Raw genomic sequence first — 23,621 nt, 5'->3', positions numbered from 1 at the left:
CTGGTTCCATCCTTAATTCTGTTGAGGAGATAGTAGTTGTTATTGACAAAGTTCACATCCTCTTGGGTTTTAGGATAGCTATTCCCTGAATGCCCAGTGTTTCCACACTCTTCACATGTCATGCGAGAATCATGAATGTGCATGACTTCTTGCTTTTCATTAACTCGGTCTTTGAGCTTCTTCAACAGTAGGTCCATCTTGGCAGATAGCATGTCTACCTCCTTGAGTTGATGCATACCTCCACCTCTCTTGCGGGTCTAAAAACGTTCTTCATTCCATCCTTGGTTGGAGGCCATCTTCTCCACAATAGTGGTCACAGCTAGAAGTGTAAGTGATAAGAATGCACCTCCAGCAGCAGCATCCATGGTCTCATGGGTACTGTTGGTCAACCCGTGGTAGAACGTCTGCATGAGTAGCCAATTCTCCATCCCATGGTGAGGACATTCTGATATATAGTCTTAAAAGCATTCCCATGCCTCAGGGATAGATTCATCATGTTGTTGCTGAAAACTTGAAATACTCCCACGTAGAGCATTGGTCTTGCCTGTGGGAAAGAACTTTGCTAGGAATGTAGTGGAGCAGTTATCCCGTGTAGTATTTCTATCTTTGTTAGCGTAGAACCACTGCTTCGCCTTCTCCAAAAGTGAGAATGGGAAGAGGCGAAGTAGTATGGCGTCCTTGGTTACTCCCTTGATGGTGAAAGAGCTATAGATCTTCATGTGCCTTTTCATAAAATTGGCTTGCGTGCACCATATTGATGAGAGCCAGCTTGAGCTTGAATCCATTGTCTCCAACATTGACATTAGGTGCAGTACATATATTGGCAGTGGTTGGAGCAGAAAATTCATTGAGAGTCCTATTAGACATAGCTTCAAATTCAGGTGTTAAGCTTCGCATTATATGGTTGTCTTCCGACTCTAAAGCTAAAACATTTTTTAGTTTAGCCTTAGTCCTCTTAAGCAGTGCTTCTAGATTGTCAACGTAGTTTGTCGGAAGGTCAAAACCGGTCATACATTACCCTGCATAAGATACATAAGTAGACAAAACAAGGGTAAGCCTGTTTGAGCAGAGGTTAGTGGTTTATCTCGATCACATCAATAAGCATAAGTTTATCAATACTTCCTTTGTCTAGCTACCTTCCTCGGCAACGGCGCTAGAAATGCTTGCTGGTATTTATTAACTTGTCACTTGTTTTAATAGCCACCTATTAATTACCTACATCTCCTAACATTACTTTACTAGGTTGTCATCCCTAGTGATGGTTCCAGAAATGCTTGTTGGTGCTCCCTAGTGATGGTTCTTTTATCATCTTATGTGACTAGAAAGAGTATATAGATATGAATGAAAAAGGATTTGCAAGCGCACGGATAATATACCATTGTAGCACTTCATCTGAGAGTATTCTAGGTATCGTTATTTATATTTTAACCACAGGAAAGGTCTAACATGGACAAGTATTGATAACTTATACTATTGATGTAGAAGTAAACCATAACCAATATTCTACTCATAATAAGGGTAAGTCATAGGATAAGATATATATAATAAGTATTGATCAATGATAATGATAAATCACTTAGAGTACTCCTTTCTATGGCAATAGCATGGTCAGGTAGAATATTAGAGGAATAATTCCTAAGTCATTCTTAATTACAAGTCAAAGCATACATTGATTAGTGCAATTACACCTAGTAATCATGGCTAAGATCATCTTCATATCTACACATAAGGGATATTACTAAGGGAGATTAAGAATAGAGCTTGTCCCCCTTTGTAACTAGATCCTACGTGCTACCTACATCGGGGAGTGGACTACAAAGGACTCACCGGGAGTGTCACGTCCGTGATCTACCACATGACCCAGAATATAGGGTGTATTCGCAGGTAAACAATGTATAAGCACCACACTTATACAATGTCGACCACCCACCCATGGTACCTTAGAGTGAGCGCTATATGAACTTATGCATAAATATGATGATAATCCAACTATACTAAGCATATAATCAAAGTACACGATGAACATTATAACGAAGAACATGAATAAGATAAATACTAATATTGTCATAACAATTGTAGCAAGCATATAAAAATAAGCATAACAATTGTCCAGATCCAAAGTACGATTCCGCCCGGTCTCCAATTATCCTTCATATATATTCCATGTGATAGTAATATAATAACAACAATAATATCTTTCCTATCTCTCATGAGTGATAGGTAATCACTCGACTTCTACCGGGTCCTATAGCATAGCAATCTACATGATCTTGACATACTAGTAGGACTCATAGGATAAGGATATATATATGCAAGTGGTTTTCATTCAACTCCTTAAAACTTAATGCACAAGGGTAAAATAAAGTGCAGAATAATAGGGGTTATGCACCGGGGCTTGCCTGGGTAAGATATAACCAAAAGTTAGCATTCCATCATACTGACACGATCATCAATGCACCATCTTTTTCGCTACTTCAGTCGACTGTAGGATCCATCGTTGTTCCAATTATGATATACGTGGATGCAACGCAGGGACACAATTAATCAACGGTAACCGCAACTCCTAAATATACGATTACGCTCCACAAGCTAATGAGCTAGATTTAATGACTAACGTACTGGTCTACGTATCCACATCATCAAATAAGGCTTTGTCTCCAGAAAAATGTTTTAGTTCTAAAATCCCAAGGTGTTTCGACATTTTATTGATTAACATATATTTTCGAACTAGGGCTCATTTAGTTTGTCGGAAGGTCAAAACCGGTCATACATTACCCTGCATAAGATACATAAGTAGACAAAACAAGGGTAAGCCTGTTTGAGCAGAGGTTAGTGGTTTATCTCGATCACATCAATAAGCATAAGTTTATCAATACTTCCTTTGTCTAGTTACCTTCTCCGGCAACGGCGCCAGAAATGCTTGTTGGTATTTATTAACTTGTCACTTATTTTAATAGCCACCTATTAATTACCTACATCTCCTAACATTACTTTACTAGGTTGTCATCCCTAGTGATGGTGCCAGAAATACTTGTTGGTGCTGCCTAGCATCACTACTAGAATGATACTAAGTAGTGCTTTTATCATCTTATGTGACTAGAAAGAGTATATAGATATGAATGAAAAAAGGATCTGCAAGCACACAGATAATATACCATTGTAGCACTTCACCTGAGAGTATTCCAGGTATTGTTATTTATATTTTTACCACATGAAAGGTCTAACATGGACAAATATTGATAACTTATACTATTGATGGAGAAGTAAACCATAACCAATATTCTACTCATAACAGGGGTAAGTCATAGGATTTCTATGGCAATAGCATGGTCAGGTAGAATATTAGAGGAATAATTCCTAAGTCATTCTTAATTACAAGTCAAAGCATACATTGATTAGTGCAATTACATCTAGTAATCATGGCTAAGATCATCTCCATATCTACAAATAAGGGATATTACTAAGGGTGATTAAGAACAGAGCTTGTCCCCCTTCGTAACTAGATCCTACATGCTACCTACATCGGGGAGTGGACTACAAAGGACTCAACGGGAGTGTCACGTGTGTGATCTACCACATGACCCAGAATATAGGGTGTATTCACAGGTAAACAATGTATAAGCACCACGCTTACACAATGTCGACCACCCACCCTTGGTACCTTAGAGTGAGCGCTATACGAACTTATGCATAAACATGATGATAATCCAACTATACTAAGCATATAATCAAAGTAGACGATAAACATTATAACGAAGAACATAAATAAGGTGAATACTAATATTGTCATAACAATTGTAGCAAGCATATAAAAATAATGGAGATACAAAAGAGAGGGGGATACAAAGATAATACTGAACCACGCTCTTGACACGATCGGAAATCCAAGCAAAGCCTGCTTGCCTCCCTCTAGACCTAGCCTAACTAGCTATGCCCTAGAATATGATGGAGCTCAGAGGATGATTAGGGTTGTTGTCTTCTCAAATGACTTGATGACTAGGGTTATGCCTGGCGGGAGAGGCAGGAGCTGGATTATATATCCCTGAGGGTCCAACGTGAGCCCTTTGATCAAACCGACTTAAGCAACGGTCTAGATGCATCCTCAAAGGCGGTGTGAGACTGACATACGAAGCTAGCTGATACGTGGGCCCATAGGGTGCCGGGGCGGCCTAACAGTGGGGTGGGGCAGCCCCACATGTTATCCCCTTTTTCTCTGCTTCGGTGACGTGGCTTCTGAAGTGTTCTAGAGTCTTCCCACGTAGGTACCGCGGCGGAACTCCATATTTTCCTTTGCTGATTAGGTCCTTTTGGTGGTTTTCTGATTAAACCCTGCTGGAAACACAGATTCACCAAAACTTATGGAATTTATTAGTTTAAACCCCTAGACCTTTGTTGGTGATCTCAATTGGGGCCTTGTATATGTTTTATTGACGGTTTATAATGGTTGTTAACTACCGTCAACACTACCCATCCTCGATTTCTTATGCCTCACCCAGTCGTCGCCCCTTCTTATTCACTGCCTCATTCCTCTCAGATCTGTTGCACACCTCATAGCCTTGTTGCCCGCATCCATGGTCACATCCCTTCGATTATCTTCGCTAGAGGTGGCAGCGATACCACTCACTCTTCTCTGCTGCTTCATCTCCCTTCAAGCATATATAATTTCACAACTTACTGATGCTAGATCTGCCATCTCTAGTGGGTGCGTTTTCTCCCTGTTTTTTCTCATGTTCTTCATAGTGCTTCCTGTGATTTCTAGGAGCAGATCTAGTGATGGGATGGGTCTGGCTCAAGCTTGCTACTACCTCTGCAACCATAGAGCCCCCTCCTTAAGCTCCTCCTAATTTTTTTAAGGTTGGGAGGTGGGGCTTGGGAGATTTGAAGAAAGCGTAAGCCACTCTCTATTTTTATCTAGATCTGTCCCTAGTTACTGTCAATCACTTTGTGACACAATGACACCACACTCATTTGCATTCATGATCATCTTGTTTTCTAAATCTCTCCTTTGCCTGTAGCAGAGAAGATGGCGAACGCTCACGCACAAATCAGGACACACATCGTAAGGTATGCCCGTAACTTTTCTAATCAATTGTAACGGTCAGTGAAGTGATGCAGTCTCTCAGTCCTATAAAGAAAAATATTAAAACATTCAAAATTTATAAAAAAAGAATGTAGCATTATATGATATTGGATTGGCGCTGTTTAGCACTATTTATCATTGTCTACTAGTACTTTTGAGGGGTATCTAAGTCACTTTTATTTACTAGTTACGTACTACAAGTCCTTTTTTTAGAAGGAGCGTATAGATATCAATCGGGATAATTGACTGAATTTGACACAAAGCTGTCCTACCAAATGGAGTAGGAAAACTTTTTTGCCGGGTTCAATTTGTGTCCAAGCATACTAGTGCACCTCACTTTCCACTTTGCACTGTGCCGCTGACGGCGTATTGGCCAGAAATACCAGGGCCATGTTTAGATTGAAATTTTTTTTAAACCGATGAATAGTAGCATTTTCGTCTTATTTGGTAAATATTGTCCAATCGTTGACCAACTAAGCTCAAAAGATTCATCTCGTGATTTCCAACTAAACTGTGCAATTAGTTATTTTTTTTACCTACATTTAATGCTCCATACAAGCGGCTAAAAATTGATGTGACGAAGAGAGAGTGAAAAAACTTGAAATTTAGAGGTGATCTAAACAAGGTCCAGGCCGGCCACAGAGTGACAGGATCAGGATCCCAAGGCCACATAAGATCCGTACATCTTTGACTAGGTACAGTGTTGGGCGCACCCGCCCCACCGGGCCTGGTTTAGACTAGGAATCCGTATTTGACACGGTAGCATTTTCGTTTGTATTTGATAATTATTGTTCAATCAGGGTCTAGCTAGGCTCAAAAGATTTGTCTCGTAATTTACAATCAAACTATGTAATTAGTTATTTTTTTTTATCTATATTTAATATTCCATACATGTGTTCAAAGATTTGATGTAGCGGAGAGAGAATTAAAAAACTTACGATCTAAACAAGCCCCTGTTTATGTGTGTTTTCACCAACCACGACCTGAAAACCCACCCCACTGATTGGTGGGACGCCACTGATTGGTGCTCATCGATGTCGCCTTATGCTGCCCGATCCTCACCGACGAATGGGCCCCAGAGCAACATGACCCACCAGTCAGTGAGTTTCCAGTAATGAGCGGCAGTCCGCAACGCCCCAATATGGCACGAAATATCCTATCATCTGGTCCGGCCATCTTTAGGGCCCTTTAGTCCGCGGACTAAAGTTGAGTCCCTAGACTAAAGTTTAGTTTGGATCTTGTTTGATTTTAGGGACTAAAGTCAATTAATACAGTTGTATAAAGATAATATTACTCTTGTTGAGATGAAGATATTACAGTTGCTGGCCACGGGTGGGATAGAGAGTAATGAGAGGCAGGATTGTCTTTAGAACATTTTAGTCCAGTTTAGTCACCCCCTCATAAACTAGAGGACTAAACCCTTTAGTCCAAATTTTAGTCCATATATTTAGCATTTTAGACCAAACGTGAGCATTTTAGTCCACATTTTAGTTTAGTCCATGAAACCAAATGTACCCTTACCCGTAGCCGCCGCCGTCGGCATGCACCCCACCAGGTCACCACCTTGTCAACCCGCACTATTCCACCCGCGCACTGACACAGGGACCCGCTGCTTCCTGGACCTGCTTATCATTGTCCGTCACGGCCGGACCTCCGATCTCGTGGGCCCGGAGAGTCAGCGAGCGAGAACCTTTGCGGAGTGGCTTTCGGCTGGGTAGGCGAAGCACGGCAAGTAAACAAACCCATTTGAGGCCGTAAACAAAGGCGGAGGCTCGCGAGAGGGAGCACAGCAAGCACAGCAATCACAGCACCCACGCAGAACAGCGCTCGCCCTCCCCCCGCTCCACCACACTCCTCCCCAGAGGTCCAGAGCGCAGATCTCTCGCCGCAGCTCGGCCTCGCGATTCCGCCGGAGACTGTTCTCCTTCTCGCCGGCGGCGCCGATTCGGTACCGCGCCGCTCCGCTCCGCTCCGCTTCGGCTTGCTTCCCTGCACTCCTGGTGCTTATTTTGGGGAATTTTTTTTTTCACCTGGGTTTGTAATGGGCGCAGATCTGACGGGCGCGCAGCGGAAGGCTGGAGGAGGGCACTGGGAGCCGAGGGGGAGGCTAGGGTTAGGGTTCCGGCGCGATGCAGCGCCCGGGACGACTTCAGCGGTCGGGGTCCAAGCGCAGGCTGGACCCCACCGGTGGCGGCGATGACGACGACCATGCGCCCAAGCGCCCACGCGTCCCTGCCCTCGCTAGGTGCGCGTGTGCTAATGCTTTGATTCTGCTACCTAGAGTTTTGTCATTGGTTAATGTTTAGGTTCCATGCCTTAGGTTGTTGCCGGTTTGAGACGGGAAGAAATTTGAAACCCTTGCTTTGGTTTGATTTGATTGATTGAGATGACTGGCGGAAGTACAGTGATTACTATGCTAGTGCTGCTGCTGTTGTTAAGCTTAATATCAGTAGTTCGGTACAAATGAGTGCTGGAACAGGAAGTTTGCCTATGAGTCTTTTTGTCGATTTGATTAACTGTCGGACTGAGAGCTCCACCTGGAGTTTGGTTTGGTGAGGATAACACATGTGGAAACTACCTTTTGTTCTGATATGAGGTACGAATTGCTAGAAAAATGAAGTGCCTTAAGCGGTTAATTATGAACCTAAAATACACTCTGGTCCATGCGAAAGGGATGATTTTTTGGTAGTTCTGAGTGTTTGCTTTTTTGGCTGTTGGGTGCTCTCCAGCTCAGTCAGAGCACCAAATCCCTTAGAGCAAAGATGGTAAAGGCGTCATGCTGTAGAAAGTGGATGATAATACAGTGCTTATTTAGAACTGAAGTTCAATATTAGCATATTTTTTGCATTTGACCATGCAGACAGTTGATAACTTCAATTTTCCTGGCTAGCATGCTGGTTGTGCCATGCTGTTTTTGATACAATTCTCCCGACTCAAAAATGAATAGTTTGTTTATTGAGTTATAGATTGTCAATTCGTGCCAAAACCACGACCTAGGTTATCACTCCACTCAATACTACTTTTTTACTCTTACTAATACCTTCTTCTTCTTCTTCTTTTACCCTGTTATGTGTTTCTTTCTTTGTTTATTTTGGTGCCTGGTGTTGGGTTTCATCTCTAGCATGCCCCAATTTTCTTGGGGATAAAGAGGTCCTAGTGCTGGAGCTCTGCCAAGCAGGCCTATATTACTGTGGGAACTGAATCGGGTTCCACAGTTAGGGTTAGCCGGTTAGCTAATATATTAGTACATAAAAGTAATTTTGGTAGAGTTTACTGATAAGTTACAGTTTTTGATCTACCACCCTTCAAACTACAAATATGATTGTTGCTTAGCTAACAAAACATTTTTCAGTGTCATTGTGGAAGCTCTCAAGATGGACAGTTTGCAGAAGCTCTGTTCGTCGCTCGAGCCCATTCTCCGAAGAGTTGTGAGTCAAATTTCTGTTGGTCTTATTTTTAGTTTATATGTAAAAATTCTGTATACATATCCTTACTGACATATTTGATCAATTCTATTTCTGGTCCTAGGTAAGTGAAGAAGTAGAGCGTGCTTTAGCCAAACTGGGTCCTGCTAGAATTCAAGGAAGGTAAAAAAAATCAACTTACTCTTCATGGTGACGCTTGGGAGATATTCTGTCTTGGAAATTGAGATTTATTATTGCTATTGTGATGTTACCACATTAAAGGCTCTTGGGATATGAAACTAATATCAATGAAAACAGATCCTCCCCCAAAAGAATTGAAGGCCCCGATGGAAGAAATCTTCAGCTCCAGTTCAGAAGTCAGTTGGCTCTTCCAATCTTCACTGGTGGAAAAGTTGAAGGTGAGCAGGGAGCAGCTATACATGTCGTGCTGTTGGATGCAAACACTGGATGTGTTGTTACTTCAGGACCTGAGTCGTTTGCAAAACTGGATATCCTTGTGCTTGAGGGCGACTTTAATAAAGAGGAAGATGAGGATTGGACAGAAGAAGAGTTTGAAAGTAATATTGTCAAGGAGCGTGAAGGGAAGAGGCCTCTTTTGACAGGTGACCTGCAAGTGACTCTTAAAGAAGGTGTTGGAACCATAGGAGAGCTTACCTTCACTGACAACTCCAGCTGGATAAGAAGCAGGAAATTCAGACTTGGGCTGAGGATTGCTCCTGGCTTTTGTGAAGGTATTCGTGTCCGAGAAGCCAAGACAGAAGCTTTCCCTGTTAAGGACCACAGAGGAGAATGTATGTGTTACACATTGTTGATTTACTCACTAGATGATACAAAAAATAACTGTATTTTTAGAATTTTCATCAGTTGCCAAGCATGCTGATTTTGTATTTATTAGTGTACAAAAAGCACTACCCACCCGCGCTGAAGGATGATGTTTGGAGATTAGAAAAGATTGGCAAGGATGGTGCATTCCACAAGAAGTTAAATGCTAGTGGGATCTATACAGTTGAAGATTTCCTCCGGCTTCTTGTTAGGGATCAGCAGAGATTACGTAGCGTAAGTTCTATGATACCTGTTATTACTTACTATATTGTGATTTATGGTATTTCCTATATGATTTGACATCCCTTGGTTCTTTTTGTAGATTCTGGGCAGTGGAATGTCAAATAAGATGTGGGACAGCCTTGTTGAGCATGCAAAGACGTGTGTCTTAAGTGGAAAGCATTATGTATACTATGCTAGAGACTCAAGAAACGTGGGTGCCATATTCAATAACATCTATGAGTTCACTGGTTTGATTGCCGATGATCAGTTCATTTCAGCTGAAAATCTCACAGACAATCAGAAGGTTAGTGCCCTTTGCGACTCGGCCAACTACAATGCCTTAAGTCAAAAACCTTTACAAATTTGTATAGTGTTGTCAGTTTTTGATATTCTGCTAATGTAACCAGTAGAGCATTTCAGTAAGCAAATAATCAACATTCTTTTTTGAAGAACAACTTTTGAAGTTGCGGTATGTTTAATATCATCACTGTGTTTGGATGAGAGGGGATTGATTTGGAAGTTTCTAGGATCTATTAGCTAAATCCGAAGGGTTTGAACCCAAATCCTCTATCCAAGAGTGGTCTACTGACATATTTGTATTTGTGCTCATCTTAAACTGCAGGTCTATGCTGATGCATTGGTAAAGAAAGCATATGAGGACTGGATGCAGGTTGTAGAATATGATGGCAAGGCACTCTTGAGCTTCAAGCAGAAAAAGAAATCTGTCACGACAAGAAGCGATGCTGCAGCTGCCTCAACAAGCAATCCTGCTTCATATGGTTCGGCCAATTCACAGAAACAATTGTCCCTTCCAGCAAAAGCTGGACAAACTTCCTCGGCGGGTACTATGAATGAAGGTGACATATCCTGATTTATCCTATTAGTTTTTATGTCCACCTTTTTGTTTTAGCCATGCTCTAGTGGCCATGAGTTTTTAAGGAGAATTTGCATGGTACTATTGCAAAGAGCATAAATTCAAATAAAATAGTACAAGCTATTGCTGGTGGCCACCTGACACATTGGATGGGATTTTTCCAACTTGTTAGTCTTTGTGGTGGCACTATACAGTATTGCCCAGTGCCCTTTTATCATTTGTCATGACAAGCCCAATGATTTCAGTCTAAGCCCATTCGCTCATCCTTGCTGACCCAACAGTAGTGTGCAAAAATGACAACGAAATTTTCTGATGGTTTATATTCTTTGTGTACACAATCCAATTGATTTACTTGTTGTCAATTTTTTGTCACTGCAGTCTGTTCTGATAGCATATGGTTATGCTTCTGCATATGCCAGATTATACTAACAAGGATCAGTCAAGTAGGCTTGTTCAGTTGTCCTCAACACTGGAATTAGGGCATTAGTAACTCTGGCAGGAATTGCGCTAATGCTGCCTCATACTGTTGCTGTTGCTTTATGACATTTTAAATACTTATTAGTCAACAATTGTTGGCTGTGTATAGAAAATGATACTGCTTATGATTATGGATATGGATATGGATGTGCAGTTTGCATGATTCGCGAATTTAATTAATTCCATGCGTATAGAAAATGATACTGCTTATGATTATGGGATATGGATGTGCAGTTTGCATGAGTCGTGAATTTAATTAATTTACCATGCGTGTGCTGTACTGACATCACTGAATTACTTCTGTTCAGCAGATGGAACTAGAAATGCATACAATGGAAATGGAAACCAGTCAGCAAGATATGCAGCCAACACTCAGAACATTCCTGCAAACGTCACCATGCAATATGACAGGAGTGCAGTGTCGCCTGAAAACCAGTTTAGTGGTTCATCCCTTCAGAGTCAAGCTTCAAGAGGGTCTAATATGCTAGCATTGGGCCCTCCGCAGCAACATCAAAGTTTTGAATTCCCAGCACTTGGCCAGTCCATGCAGCCAACAGACCTGAATCCTTTTGAAGAATGGCCGCAGCAACAGGAGAACCGTGGCGGTGTTGATGACTACCTGATGGAGGAGATCAGGATGAGGAGCCATGAGATTCTGGAAAACGAAGAAATGCAACAAATGTTGCGGCTTCTGAGCATGGGTGGTGCAGGAACCAACCTAACTGAAGATGGCTTCAATTTCCCTTCATACATGCCTGCACCTTCACCAAACTTGAGCTACGAGGATGGCCGCACCCGGGCACCTGGGAAAGCTGTTGTCGGGTGGCTCAAGATCAAGGCTGCTATGCGGTGGGGCATCTTTGTCAGGAAGAAGGCAGCTGAGAGAAGAGCTCAGCTTATTGAGCTAGACGACTAGAAAGTAACAGCTGGAAGCATGTGCACTCGAGCTGTTCATGTACCAAAGTTTCATTGATGATGTTTGTGGATCCGGATGGGCTCAGATATGCCCCTTAGGAGGACAGTTCTGGTCCTGAGCTTAATTATGGACAAAACTCTTTTCCTCCTCCTCCCCCCCCCCCCCCCCCCCCCCCCCCCCCCCCCCCCCCCCCCCCCCCCTTTTGTATAGCTCTTTTGCCATTTAAAATGCTTTGTTTGTTTAGTGTGACGCTAGCCCTGTTATGAACCTTAACCTGAAGTCTGTACATTCATTTGTTACAGAATTCAAAACAGGTAACATTGGCATTCTGCATCCTTTTCTCCGTCATTAAACAGCGGTCCACCTCAGACTAATCCAGTGGGAGGTATTTGCTGCCCTCTGCACTATGCTCCATGGATACTGCCCCCGTTCGGTTTACCTAGAAACCGGCTTGTTTTTTCAGCTGGAACAACGTTTTTCTCTCATAATAATTCAGTCAGAACAGTGTTTTCAGTCAGTTTCGGTCAAGATTTAGCTAGAACAGTGTTTTTCGGCCAGTTTCAAAGCATGTCTCGTGTTTTCGCTGAGAAGGGTTTGTGGCTTATGCATGCAGAAATGTGGCCCTATGGTCTCTGGGACAAACTTGAGATGGAGCCAGTGCTTGATGTATATGTTTGGATGGGGCATAACTTGGAGGCGGAGTCCCAAGTAGGCCCTTTTTAGCTGCATTCGTAATTTCGTATCAATCTAAATTCACTTGTGTTGGAGTGGATTGGTGAGTATATGTTTAGCTGCATTCGTAATTTCGTATCAATCTAAATCCATGTGTGTTAGAGTGGATTGGTGTGAGAATTAATTAATTATCCAAGTGTGTTGGAGTGGATTGGTGTGAGAATTAGTTAATTTTTCATTCTAATCAACCAAAGTATATGTAAATTGAGGTGGACACATGTGCAGCCAAACAAGATTCTAAAACAATTTAATTTGGGACAAAATAGAGGACGATGAATGAAGTCGTGCATGAATTTACTAGTTTCCTTGTTTTCAGTGTGCTCAATTTCTTTCTTTAGTGTTACTCAAGAGGCATGAATCTATTAGTTTACTGCTCTCTCCGTCCCATAAAAGGAGTTGCCATGTGATTCGTGCTAGTTAAACTATCTTAATTTTGACTAGATTTGTAAAAAATATTAGCAACATTTGAATCTCTAAAATAAGTTTATTATGAAAATATATTCAAAGATTTATCCAATAATACTAATTATGTACTATAAATATTAATATTTTGCTATATATATTTGGTCAAAGTTAAAGATAGTTGACTTCTTAGAAAGCGAGAATACTCTTTTTATGGGACAGAGGAAGTACTCCATCCAGTCCATTTTATCTGGAATGATACGGTCTCCTAAATTACACTTTAACCATTCATTTGTTTTATATTATATTATTTATGCTTATAAACTTATAATCATTGGATAGTATAATTCATTATAAATTTAATCATATAAAGTTTGTATTATAATAGTTAAAAATTATTAGCCTAATTATTGGTTAAAATTTTTAAAGTTTGAATCTTGATATGCGTGTGCGCCAGATAAAATGGACCAGTAGTTTTTAATGTTCTAAATTTCTTTATTCAACATGGTATATATTTATTACTTTACCATTTATGGGAAGATGCAACTGAAAATGACCCGTCCCAAGTGAAGCGTTTACCGCTGTGTGAACATGGGGAATGTGCTGAGTAAGGAAGTTAGGGTGCAGCTCTATGAGATCGAATTGTTGCATTAGGCCAGGCAAAAAGCACCAAGTCATCTTGTAGCCCCCGCTTACCAACTAGGTTCAGATGCCATGGCGTTCTAAATTCATACATCTCGCATGTGTGACAGTATCTTGCAGAGGCTACAATCGCCTTGGGAGGGAAAATAATATACGGGGGAGGAGAAATAGAGCAGTGAAAGCTACTGCTGAGGCGGTGAGAGAAAATGAGGCTCTATTGAGTAAAAGAAACGTGCAGCTTTGGTTGGAAGAATAGTGGTTTCGCGATCTTGTACCTATGTGTCACATCAATTTTTGTTCAAAACCAAATATTGATGTATGCTTGTGTTGGTAAAGAGCGGCAAAGCTAGAGTAAATTAAAGAGGGTGCAACTTTCTTATGAGTGCATAGACTTCGACCATAGAGGGTGCATATATAAATTTTTTTTAGACTTTATCACTAAATATGTATTTTGAGGGGGCATATACACCCGCAGGTGCATATGTAGCTTCGCCCCATGCACTCAAACAAAGCTGGCCAAATGAATACCGTGTCAAGCTCTCTCTACCAAAAGGGCATCTCATGTTATTATGAGCAATGAAATTAGAGTCTAGATGAAATCCTCAAGGATAATTTCTTTTTGCACATCCTAGTGGTTACGCGGGTCAATGATCAGGATGTGTGTGAATTTGAGGATTGTTATATATTGTGGATGGATGCCTTGCTATCAGAATCGCCGCTAATCTGAGTACTGATCAATGTAGTTGGCAAGAGATGGTGAGTGGTGTCAAAGATAGATTTGGAATAATCAATTTCATATTGACTAAAAGTAATAACGGCGTAAGTATTGGCATCTCTCTGTTTCTCTCTATTGTTTTGCTTTCTTTTGTTGTGCACTGATAGCAATTTTTAATATATGCTGCAGTCTGATGGAGAAAATAAAGCAAGTATTTTTGAGTCTGCACTGTTCACTTTGGACTTAATTCATCCTAGGGTAATATAGTATCAAGCTATATTTCAGCATCTGAACACCCTTCTAGTTCGTACGACTAGTTTGGGGCCTACCCGACACTGGTAACACTAAGACAGTTTCAGTAATCCAATAATTTTCTTCTAACGATGGCTAAGAAACCTAGAGTTCTTGCATATGCTGCAACCAACACAGCTATAGGACAATTGGCTTGCCATCTTGTTTCTCTATGAGAGAAGTCCACTAAAGTTGAATCAATTCGGGACATCATTCTGTTTGGTAATAATGAGAGCGTCTGAAGGTGAAGAATGATAAAGATCTGTCAAAAGTATATTAGAAATATTGCGTTGAGCAGCATCGTGCTGAGCATTTTCCGAATGTGAGTTATAGAGAGCGGTTTACGAAGCTAGAATAAATTAAAGGGGGTGCAACTTTCTCGTGGGTGCATGGTTTGACCATAGAGGGGGCATATGCACCCATAGGTACATTTGTAGCTTCGTCCCTGTTGCTGATGGCTTATTACTGTTAATAAGATAGTGCTTTGGATGGTTGGGTATAAGGTTGTGAGACGAACCATGGTCATAACTTAGACTTGGGAGTTGTAGAAGTGTATCAATATAAGGGATTTACAAATTTGGTCAGGATCAATAGACCGAGCAAATTACCCTAGATTCACCCTAATGAACTATAAACTTATATTTGAACCAGGTAATGTTTTTTTTCTATAAGCTCTAGTTGAGTCAGACAAAACCTAAATTGGCATTTGCATTGCATTGGGTGTTTAAGCACACTCCAACACATGGATGTTTTGGCAAATCGAAGTACACCACGACACAGGCGCTTGAGTGCTTGACATCCTCTTTTAGTAATGGTGGTAGTGTATATAGATCAGTAGTAGCTGGCACGTGTCGATCCTCCTCGAAATCCACTGAATGATGCTCTCTTTGATCTTTTGTATATATGTAGCCCGGATGAGATTTCTCCCTAATCATGATGATGATGTTTAGCTTTGACCTGCTGAATCTATTAGCACTAAAAATTAGCTAGCTAATAGCTATTGTTTTTTAGCTAGCTATTTTTTTTACTAGAAGCCATTTGAATTCATGTACTAATAGATGGTTGGATAGTGAATTAAAGGTACATTTACACTTTAAGCACCTATTAGCAATTCTAAACCTGCTAATAGAACTAATAGTTAGTAACCCCTTTCTAATAATTAGTAGATTTGTTTGGACCCACTGGTACTAATTTTAGTTGCTAATTTAAAGTGTTAATGGATCCAAACAAGTTCTAAGGCGTACTATATGTATGGCTATTTAGAAACCTTGTTCTTTGTCTCATTCTTATGTTTACCTTTTTTTTTAAGAAGAGGCAATTCCATTTCTATTGACAGCCTAAGGGAAATATATAGAAGCTTGGGACCAGCGCAACCAACCACTTACATAATAGACTTACGTTTAACTTTGTAAGATCCTTGATACCCAGCCCAATTTTTTTACTCTAGCATATTATTTTGTTCCATTTCACAAGATGGCCACTTACTCCATTTAGTGCCACCATCCTTTCAAAAAAGGTCCTTCCTTCTGATTTTGTCCAAATTGTTAATCGCGACTTGTGTAAAAGATAGACGGACTGTGGTAGACGGGAGTATTATTAGTCAGGCTGACATTGATCAAAGGGAGACCTATACCACTTTTTCCAAATTAATATTGAATCTTTTTGCATTTTTTCTCTGGTGGGAGCCAATAATCGTCATTAAATAAATTATGCATGGGACTTGTACGCATATTTTGAGAAAAACAATGTGAAACACTTAATTCAGTACACTGTACTTGGCTTGGCCGGAAGGTTAAGCCCAACTTTATAGGGTACGTACTCTACCATCTTGAGGCAACACCTTTTGGCTTTTGGTACCGCAGATTGCCGTGCAGGGCGAGAAAGAAAGGGGGGAAAAAACGCGTGCATGCCACTCTCACTTCCTCGTCGTTGCTGGTCAAGAGACAAGGTCAGATCCAGTCCAGCGGAGAAATCAAGCACGCTGCACGCGCGCGGCCACGAAATTCTCCCGCTGTACTATAGGCCCCGAGAAGAGCAACGGAGTATAAGGGCAGTCACAACCAAAAAAAAAAAAAAAAAATCAGATACCACACAAAAAAAATACTGCTTTCTAACCCATGGTTTCTATGAATAATAATTATTATTTTTTCTCTCTCAACTCTATCTTCTTCCTTTAATAGGAGTGTGGCACGAGCCCTCTAGAAACTGGTGGTTTCTCCCCAATGGCGATTTCATGGTTTTTTGGTGCATTGGGTCAAGAGAAGACCTGATTTCTTCATGAGGAAACCATTTCTAGGATTTTTGTTCTCTTTCTTCATTAATTACGTTGCCATGTCAGCGTTTTGCCTACGTGACAAGTCATTTAATGAGAATAGAAACCATCATCAATGCACCATTGGAACTGCCCTAAAAAGCTTAATTAACGTCAATAATTAGCAGCAACAAGAGGACAGCATATCAAGGGGACATTAGGCGCGACATGCATGAACTGGGACACAATGCGACAAAGGTGCCAGGTAAACAAATGGATGGCCGAGCCAGCACTGGCACTACGTGTTCGTTGTACGTGGGACCGCCATGGGAGTGCATGGTGGATTTGTGCTTCCACGCTTTATTAAAAAGATTTTTGCAAATTGATCCTTGGCAAAACAGTTTACTTTACATTTACGTATATAGTATATAATAGGACCGTTTACATGGCGTCATTCGAGCTGGAAAGGGTGAAACTAGAATTTTTCTGGAGTACAGGTACGGAGCAAGCAGGGATATTTCATCATCATATATAGTACTCCAGTAAGTAATATTATAAGGAGATAAGTGTGGCAGATTACTCCTAATCCTAGCAAAGAGCGAGGGTGACTGGGTGGAAGTGCAGGCGTGGCAAGTAACAAGAAGAATTCAGAAAGGGGCATGGCCAGGGGAGAGGAACCACCTGAGTGCATGCATGGTTGCCCTCATTTTCCCCAAAGATGTTGGCATATAAGATTCACTCATCGCCGTCACCTCATAAGCCCTTTAGTTTGCGTGGGAGACTACGATGGTCTACTCTATAGCAGTTGTATTTATCTGCTGGGCTGCTGCCTGGATGCAGTGTACCTGGGTGCTCTGGCCTCTTCCTCATCTTCCTCCTCCTCACCACCGGGCGACCGGCCGACCGGCCTCTCTCATCTGCTTCCTGCAGTCCTGCTCATACATCGCTTCGTAGCCGCCGCGCGCTCCCTCTCTCATTCGCTCCGACGTCCGAATCCGAAGAAGATGACTTGCTGATCGACCAACCGACAGGGCAGGATGATCATCGTATCGTCGTCGTCGGGTAACGTCGGCGGCGGCTGCATGCATGCGTGACACACGATCGACTTGCTGTCAGCTGGATAAAGATGCGCTTCTCCTCGGCTTCGCCTCACCGGCATCGGCAGGTGAGTGAGGTATTCATCATCCTGTTCGCTTCCTCGTAAACGATCGTAAATTTCCAGCCGGGAACAGTGTTTTTCTCTCACATCAAACCAGCCAGCAGTAAATAATCCACGATCGTTTACGGCCTCCCGAACAGGCTGATGCTTTTGCACACGGTCGGTCGTCCTTCGATCCTCCGTTAACCTAGCTACTTTCTTCGCTTTCGCTCTCTTCTTTTCTGGTGTGGTCCTGCTGCCCGCAACTGACATCGCACATCATCATCAGATATTCAGATGCATGCATGTGAAACGGCTGAAGCACGCAGCAGCTTAGCTTCCTGCTATTACTACTACACAGTAGTACGTACGACAATAAAACTACTGCTTACTACTGCTTAGCAGGCTGAACGCGAAGGTGGAGAGAGGGAGAGAGAGAGAGGAGGAGGATAGAGGAGAAGCGGGCTATAAGTTTACAACAGATTTAGATAAAAAACCAAGAAACTCTGTGAGAGAGATTAATGGACCGTATATTAATGTTAAAGAGCTGACTACTATACGGATGAAATGAGAGATAGTCTGCAATGTAAAAATCTTTACGACTAGCAGCTGGCTATATTATTAGGCTTGCTCTTATGGCATGTGGATCATGATTTCAACCTAGTTAGTAGTGGGGTCTCCACGCGCGGTCATATCTATACATCCAAAGGTGATCTTCATTTAATAAGTAGCTTAACCGTTATTGCAAATTTTGCTTGCATAAGCTCCTTTTAATTTTCAATACACCTGTACATGTTGGACGGACGAATAAACGATGCTTAGGTCTGGTTTAGTTTCTCCTCTAAAGTTTAGTCCCTATCGGATGTTGGACACATGAATAGAGTATTAAATATAGACTTAAAAAATAACTAATTGCACAGATCGCGACTAATTTGCGAGATGAATTTTTAAAGTCTAATTAGTCCATGATTTGACAATGTGGCGCTACAGTAAACATGTGCTACTGACGGATTAATTAGACTTAATAAATTCGTCTCGTAAAGTATTGAGAATTTCTATAATTTATTTTATTATTACTATCCGAACATTTCCATGTAACACCCTGATATGACATCCTAAACTTTAACCCCTATATTTAAACACCTACTTCGGCTGCGTTTAGTTCGCGAAATGAAAATTTTTAGATGTCACATCGGATGTTTCGAGGATGGAAGTGGTTTTCGGATACTAATAAAAAAAACTAATTACATAGCTCGCCTGGAAACTGCGAGACGAATTTATTAAGCCTAATTAATTCATCATTAGCACATGTTAGTTATTGTAGCACTTATGGCTAATCATAGACTAATTAGTCTTTAAACATTCGTCTCGCGATTTCCAACTAAACTGTGCAATTAGTTTTTTTCCGTCTATATTTAATACTCCATACATGTGCTGTAAGATTCAATGTGATAGTTTGGGGTGAAAATTTTTAGGAACTAAACAAGACCTTCTGCAAATTTAACAACCACCACCTGCGAATCAGCGCCAGCAGCCGGCCACCCTCACCTGCTATCCAGTATTCCATGACATGCTTTTTACTTTGTTGTTTTTTCTTTGGGATCGGAGGTCTACCAAACCAAACCAGATTATTATTATTGCGACATCTCATTGCATACATATATCTATTCACATCCCCTACAATGCACATCGCCAAATTTATGACTACATTGAACAAATTCCATTAAATAATACATTGTTGCTACGGATCTCTATTGACGACTAGTATCATATGAACCAGAATAGTACGTACGATCCAATCCCACATTTAGAGCAAACCTAGGAGCCTTTTTATATCCTTTCAGAAATAAAAAAATCTCTCCAACGGCTTTGTCAATAACTAGATCTCCAAGTATTTCTATTCGCTTGCCAAAGATGTATTCCCTAAAAAATAAGATATATAGAGACAGTGGATTTTAGTACTAGACATGCAACAAAGCGTGTTTAACAGTTTTCAGATGTACATACGACATAGGAAAAACTTGTAGCCATCCTTACTGTACAATGCTATATATAAAATTTTAGAAGGCCTCAATCATCACTTTTGGATTTTTTTCCTTCAAATTATCACTACCTCACTTTTGGATTTTTCCTTCAAAATTGTTACTCACTCTGATGAAAAAGATAAACTAAGAACATCGACACTGCCTCCAAAATTTAACCTTGATTTGTTGAAGAACATAGCAAATTAACATATACATTTTTGTTAGGATATATATTTCGATTATATTCAAACATACTCCTACCATTTTCAAATATCTGAATCAACTTATAAAAAAGTAACATGTATCTGAAACTTGAAATAGTTGGCTTAAGACAACACAAAATGTCACTTAATCTGTGACTAGAGTAAGTATTTTTTTAAGGGGGCTACTGTGAGTATTAACTGCTACCCTAGCGATTATTAAGATGGCATACGTTAGTTCAGAATGGAGGAGAAGGCAAGCAGTGCCAGGCACCCATATAGCTAGATGCGTTGTGACGTAGCAATGGGCACGCACAATTACGAAGGAATTGCTCATTATTCAAGTTCAATTCGTTGATTTGGCATGGGTATTTATATTTTTTAAGATTTATTTTAGAAGAAATGTAGGTGTGATATGCTCGTTAATGACATGATGTTTGTGTTGAATTTGTTACTCTCAAGATTTATCGGCTCATCGGTCTCTACTCTCTAGGAGGTGCACCTAGGGATAAGTTTACAAAGGAAAAAAAATAATTCCTTTTGTTACACTGATCCTTTTAGTTTACCAAATTTACTGCGTCGCATTACATGTATTAGTGTGACTAATATTAACTTTGCCTTATGCATGCATTAGTAGTTTCTACATGTCCATTCGCAACTGTGTGAAAATGGTGCTTTGTGGCGCCATTTCTTTTGACGAGTAAAAAATATTATTTCTTGCAATTTAGTGTCGAGAAAAAATATATAATTAAAATTTTGTACTCAAAGAGGCTTAAAACTTAATAATGCGCTACAAATTCGAAGTAGGTCGCCATGATATGAGGAATGAGCATGCATGATGAACAAGTTGTTATCCGCGTCGCATGGTTTTGCAAAAAAAAACGTGTAGTAGAACGAACAGCTCTGCTTCGTGTTGCGCTAACTACTCTCTAGTTTACTCATTCAGTCATTCTCACTGCCCACTCACAAACTAAGGTAAGACAAGTTTTTTTTTTTTTGTGATAAAGAGGTAAGACAAGAAAATGAACCTACTCAGCTCACGTTGGCCATCTCTTCTTAGGGCCTATCTCTTCTCTTGAGCTTGAAAGCAGCGTTCCGGAGGGCGCAGGACGAACCGACAGGTGAGGGCCGACCAGGGCAAACCACCGCCATTGTCGCCCTTGGAGCGGCGCGGGCACAGGTGAATGCCGTCGTCGCAGACATCGCTGCCGCCGGTCGGGAGGCCGACTGCTCACGGCGGCTGGCACAAGCACGATGATCCAAGCACGCCGAGGGGCTTCTGCGCCAAGTACTTCTCCGTGGAGTCGTGCCTCCTGCTCGCCCTCGTCACCGTGCTGCTGCTGGTGCTCCCGCTCGTCCTGCCGCCGCTCCCGCCGCCGCCGTTGGTGGTGCTGCTCGTGCCGGTCGCGATGCTGGCGGTGCTGTTGGTGCTCGCGCTCATGCCGGCGGCGGCAGGTGCCCGGAACGAGGTCGTGGACGCGGCATCGTACTTGTAGTCTTCTAGATTGATGTACATTACCAAGTTTGCAATCCTCGTAGCTAGAGGTTTTCAATTTTTTAATGTCATATACTCCATACCGGGATTAACCGGCCGGCGGTTTGTTTTCATTTTAGTTTGCTACTTTGCTCTAGTAATTATATATGTCTTCCCTCTGTCTCGTCTTTCTAGCATATCCTTTTAGTTTCACCGTCCGAGCAATTATTTCTCTTTTTATCAGCGTCCTTTTAGTTTCACTGTCCGAGCAAATGTTTCTCTTTTTATCAGCGTCCTTTTAGTTTCACTGTCGAGCAACGTGTCGACGCAAAGATCGGTCACGCACCAGCTATGGCTAGGTCATCTAAGTCACCACAGATCAAAGAACGTAGCAAGGATCACACTTACGTGGCGAAGAAGTAAAGGTTTACGAGCAAACAACAAAAGGGTAACTAATCGTGCTTCAGTAACGAAGAATGGCTAGTTTCCCCGCAAACTAGCAAAGGAACTATCAAAGCTCTCGTCCGGGAGGGGCCTCGTTGGGGGCAAGGACATCGACGGGTTACCCTAGATCGGCCAGCAAGCCTAGAGCGTCATCCTTAGTCATCGCATCAAACAATGAAGAACAACATGGAGATTGGAAGAGACGGCAAATATATTACTGTACGGACGCATTTGGTGCACCCGTGCCACCGTGCGGTGCACACCGCACACATCTGGTGGATTCTAAGCCGCCAAGACACCAAATGTAGACTTCTCAGGTAGAATGGTGCAGTGGGCATGTCCGATGACATGCCCGGTGAGTGCTTTGGCACAGGACCCAACCAGGCACAATCTCTGGCTGAGTTGTCCGGTGCAGCACGTTTGGTGCGCACCCAACACCACTGTGTCAGGCTCTGTTCGCCATCTGAAAAAGGCACGCTATTGCAGGTCCGGTGCACCACTCGACACGTCTGGTGCCAGCAGAAACCCACCAAACACATCCAATTTGAATGCCTTTAGTGTTTGGTTTTGTTTCCAACTATACTTGGGCTTCATCTGAGCTAGCTAGTGCTTATTTTCACATATGTGCACACCACATCCACTCACTAGACTCGATTAGGCCAAGCTACCCGTTCATACCACTCCTATATAGTATGGACAAAGAAAAAAATAAGATCCTATCACTGTTCTAAGTGTCCCTCGACTCCATCGACATAGCCAATCTTTAATCTTCATGCTCATCCTTTGAAACCAAAACGAATACCATCAATTAGGGCATGAAAACCATAATTACCCATCAACCATCATCAATGTGACCTAAAGTAATGCTGCTGCAACATGTTAGTCACAATGATTGTGTTCTCATTAATCACCAAAACTAAATTAGGGGTCTAGATGCTTTCAATCTCCCCCATTTTGGTGACTGGTGATAACACAACCACGAATATGTGCATAAAGAAAGGATTTGAGGTTTCCAACACTTGGTTTGCATGAACACGTGACAATAAGAGCAAAGGGGTTAGAACGAGTTCATGCAAGCCAAATCCACAAAATGTGCTCAAAAGATAAGAAATAAGCGCGAGTACAACAAAGAGGGCTCATTTGACATAAAATCTAACTGAAGCACAAGCAAACGAGCAGCGAGATGACATGACATAATATAAAAGTAGAGAGCACACATGTCAAACACAGGTGTCATACAATGCATGAAACATGAACATGATGTAAAAGGGGAAGCACACAAAAGATATCAAATCTCATCTCACAGCTCTCCCCCCTATGTCACATACTCTCTCCCCTCTCCCCCTTTGGCGTCAAACACCAAAACCTAAAGGTCGGATGGAGGGGCGGTGAGAAGATCTTAACATATGAGTATGTTAAGCCTCGGGTCCAATGGTTCCCGACCGAAGAAGACCCCCCGACCGACCCCTTCAAGATCGCTCGGGGGCTATGC

General features: G+C 41.7%; 2 protein-coding genes and 1 non-coding gene across 4 annotated transcripts; all 3 read left to right on the top strand.

Moving 5' to 3' along the window:
• The first annotated feature begins 426 nt into the window (after positions 1-426).
• Positions 427-535, top strand: LOC136478674 (small nucleolar RNA R71). The gene has a single exon (XR_010764392.1). It is a non-coding gene; the product is annotated as a small nucleolar RNA R71 (small nucleolar RNA).
• A 6,353-nt stretch (positions 536-6,888) lies between these two features.
• On the top strand, positions 6,889-11,973 carry LOC136477447 (calmodulin-binding protein 60 D-like). 2 transcript variants are annotated; one of them, XM_066475614.1, is made up of 9 exons: positions 6,889-7,028; positions 7,132-7,325; positions 8,433-8,508; positions 8,609-8,667; positions 8,803-9,296; positions 9,401-9,561; positions 9,650-9,853; positions 10,172-10,406; positions 11,212-11,973. In XM_066475614.1, exons 2-9 carry the CDS (start codon positions 7,210-7,212, stop codon positions 11,814-11,816), a joined length of 1,950 nt encoding a protein of 649 aa, XP_066331711.1. In that variant the 5' UTR covers positions 6,889-7,028; positions 7,132-7,209; the 3' UTR covers positions 11,817-11,973. The 2 variants fall into 2 exon arrangements, with proteins under 2 accessions (XP_066331711.1, XP_066331710.1); XM_066475613.1 differs by having other exon boundaries at positions 11,209-11,973.
• A 5,862-nt stretch (positions 11,974-17,835) lies between these two features.
• On the top strand, positions 17,836-21,834 carry LOC136473873 (protein AUXIN-REGULATED GENE INVOLVED IN ORGAN SIZE-like). The gene is made up of 2 exons (XM_066471510.1): positions 17,836-18,014; positions 21,272-21,834. The coding sequence occupies exon 2, from the start codon at positions 21,396-21,398 to the stop codon at positions 21,705-21,707; it is 312 nt and encodes a 103-aa protein (XP_066327607.1). The 5' UTR covers positions 17,836-18,014; positions 21,272-21,395; the 3' UTR covers positions 21,708-21,834.
• The last annotated feature ends 1,787 nt before the right edge of the window (positions 21,835-23,621 follow it).

Source organism: Miscanthus floridulus, chromosome 8, assembly GCF_019320115.1.
Source record: "Miscanthus floridulus cultivar M001 chromosome 8, ASM1932011v1, whole genome shotgun sequence".
Lineage (NCBI taxonomy): Eukaryota > Viridiplantae > Streptophyta > Magnoliopsida > Poales > Poaceae > Miscanthus > Miscanthus floridulus.
Note: the sequence above shows the minus strand (reverse complement) of the source record. Positions and strands in the feature narration are given on the sequence as shown.

Bases quoted from the DNA above. Each gene is read 5' to 3' on its own strand.
- LOC136473873 (XM_066471510.1), top strand. From the start codon at position 21,396: ATGCCGTCGTCGCAGACATCGCTGCCGCCGGTCGGGAGGCCGACTGCT.
- LOC136477447 (XM_066475613.1), top strand. From the start codon at position 7,210: ATGCAGCGCCCGGGACGACTTCAGCGGTCGGGGTCCAAGCGCAGGCTG. The intron at 9,562-9,649 runs GTAAGTTCTATG...TTCTTTTTGTAG, and splicing joins ATCAGCAGAGATTACGTAGC to ATTCTGGGCAGTGGAATGTC. The intron at 9,854-10,171 runs GTTAGTGCCCTT...CTTAAACTGCAG, and splicing joins ATCTCACAGACAATCAGAAG to GTCTATGCTGATGCATTGGT.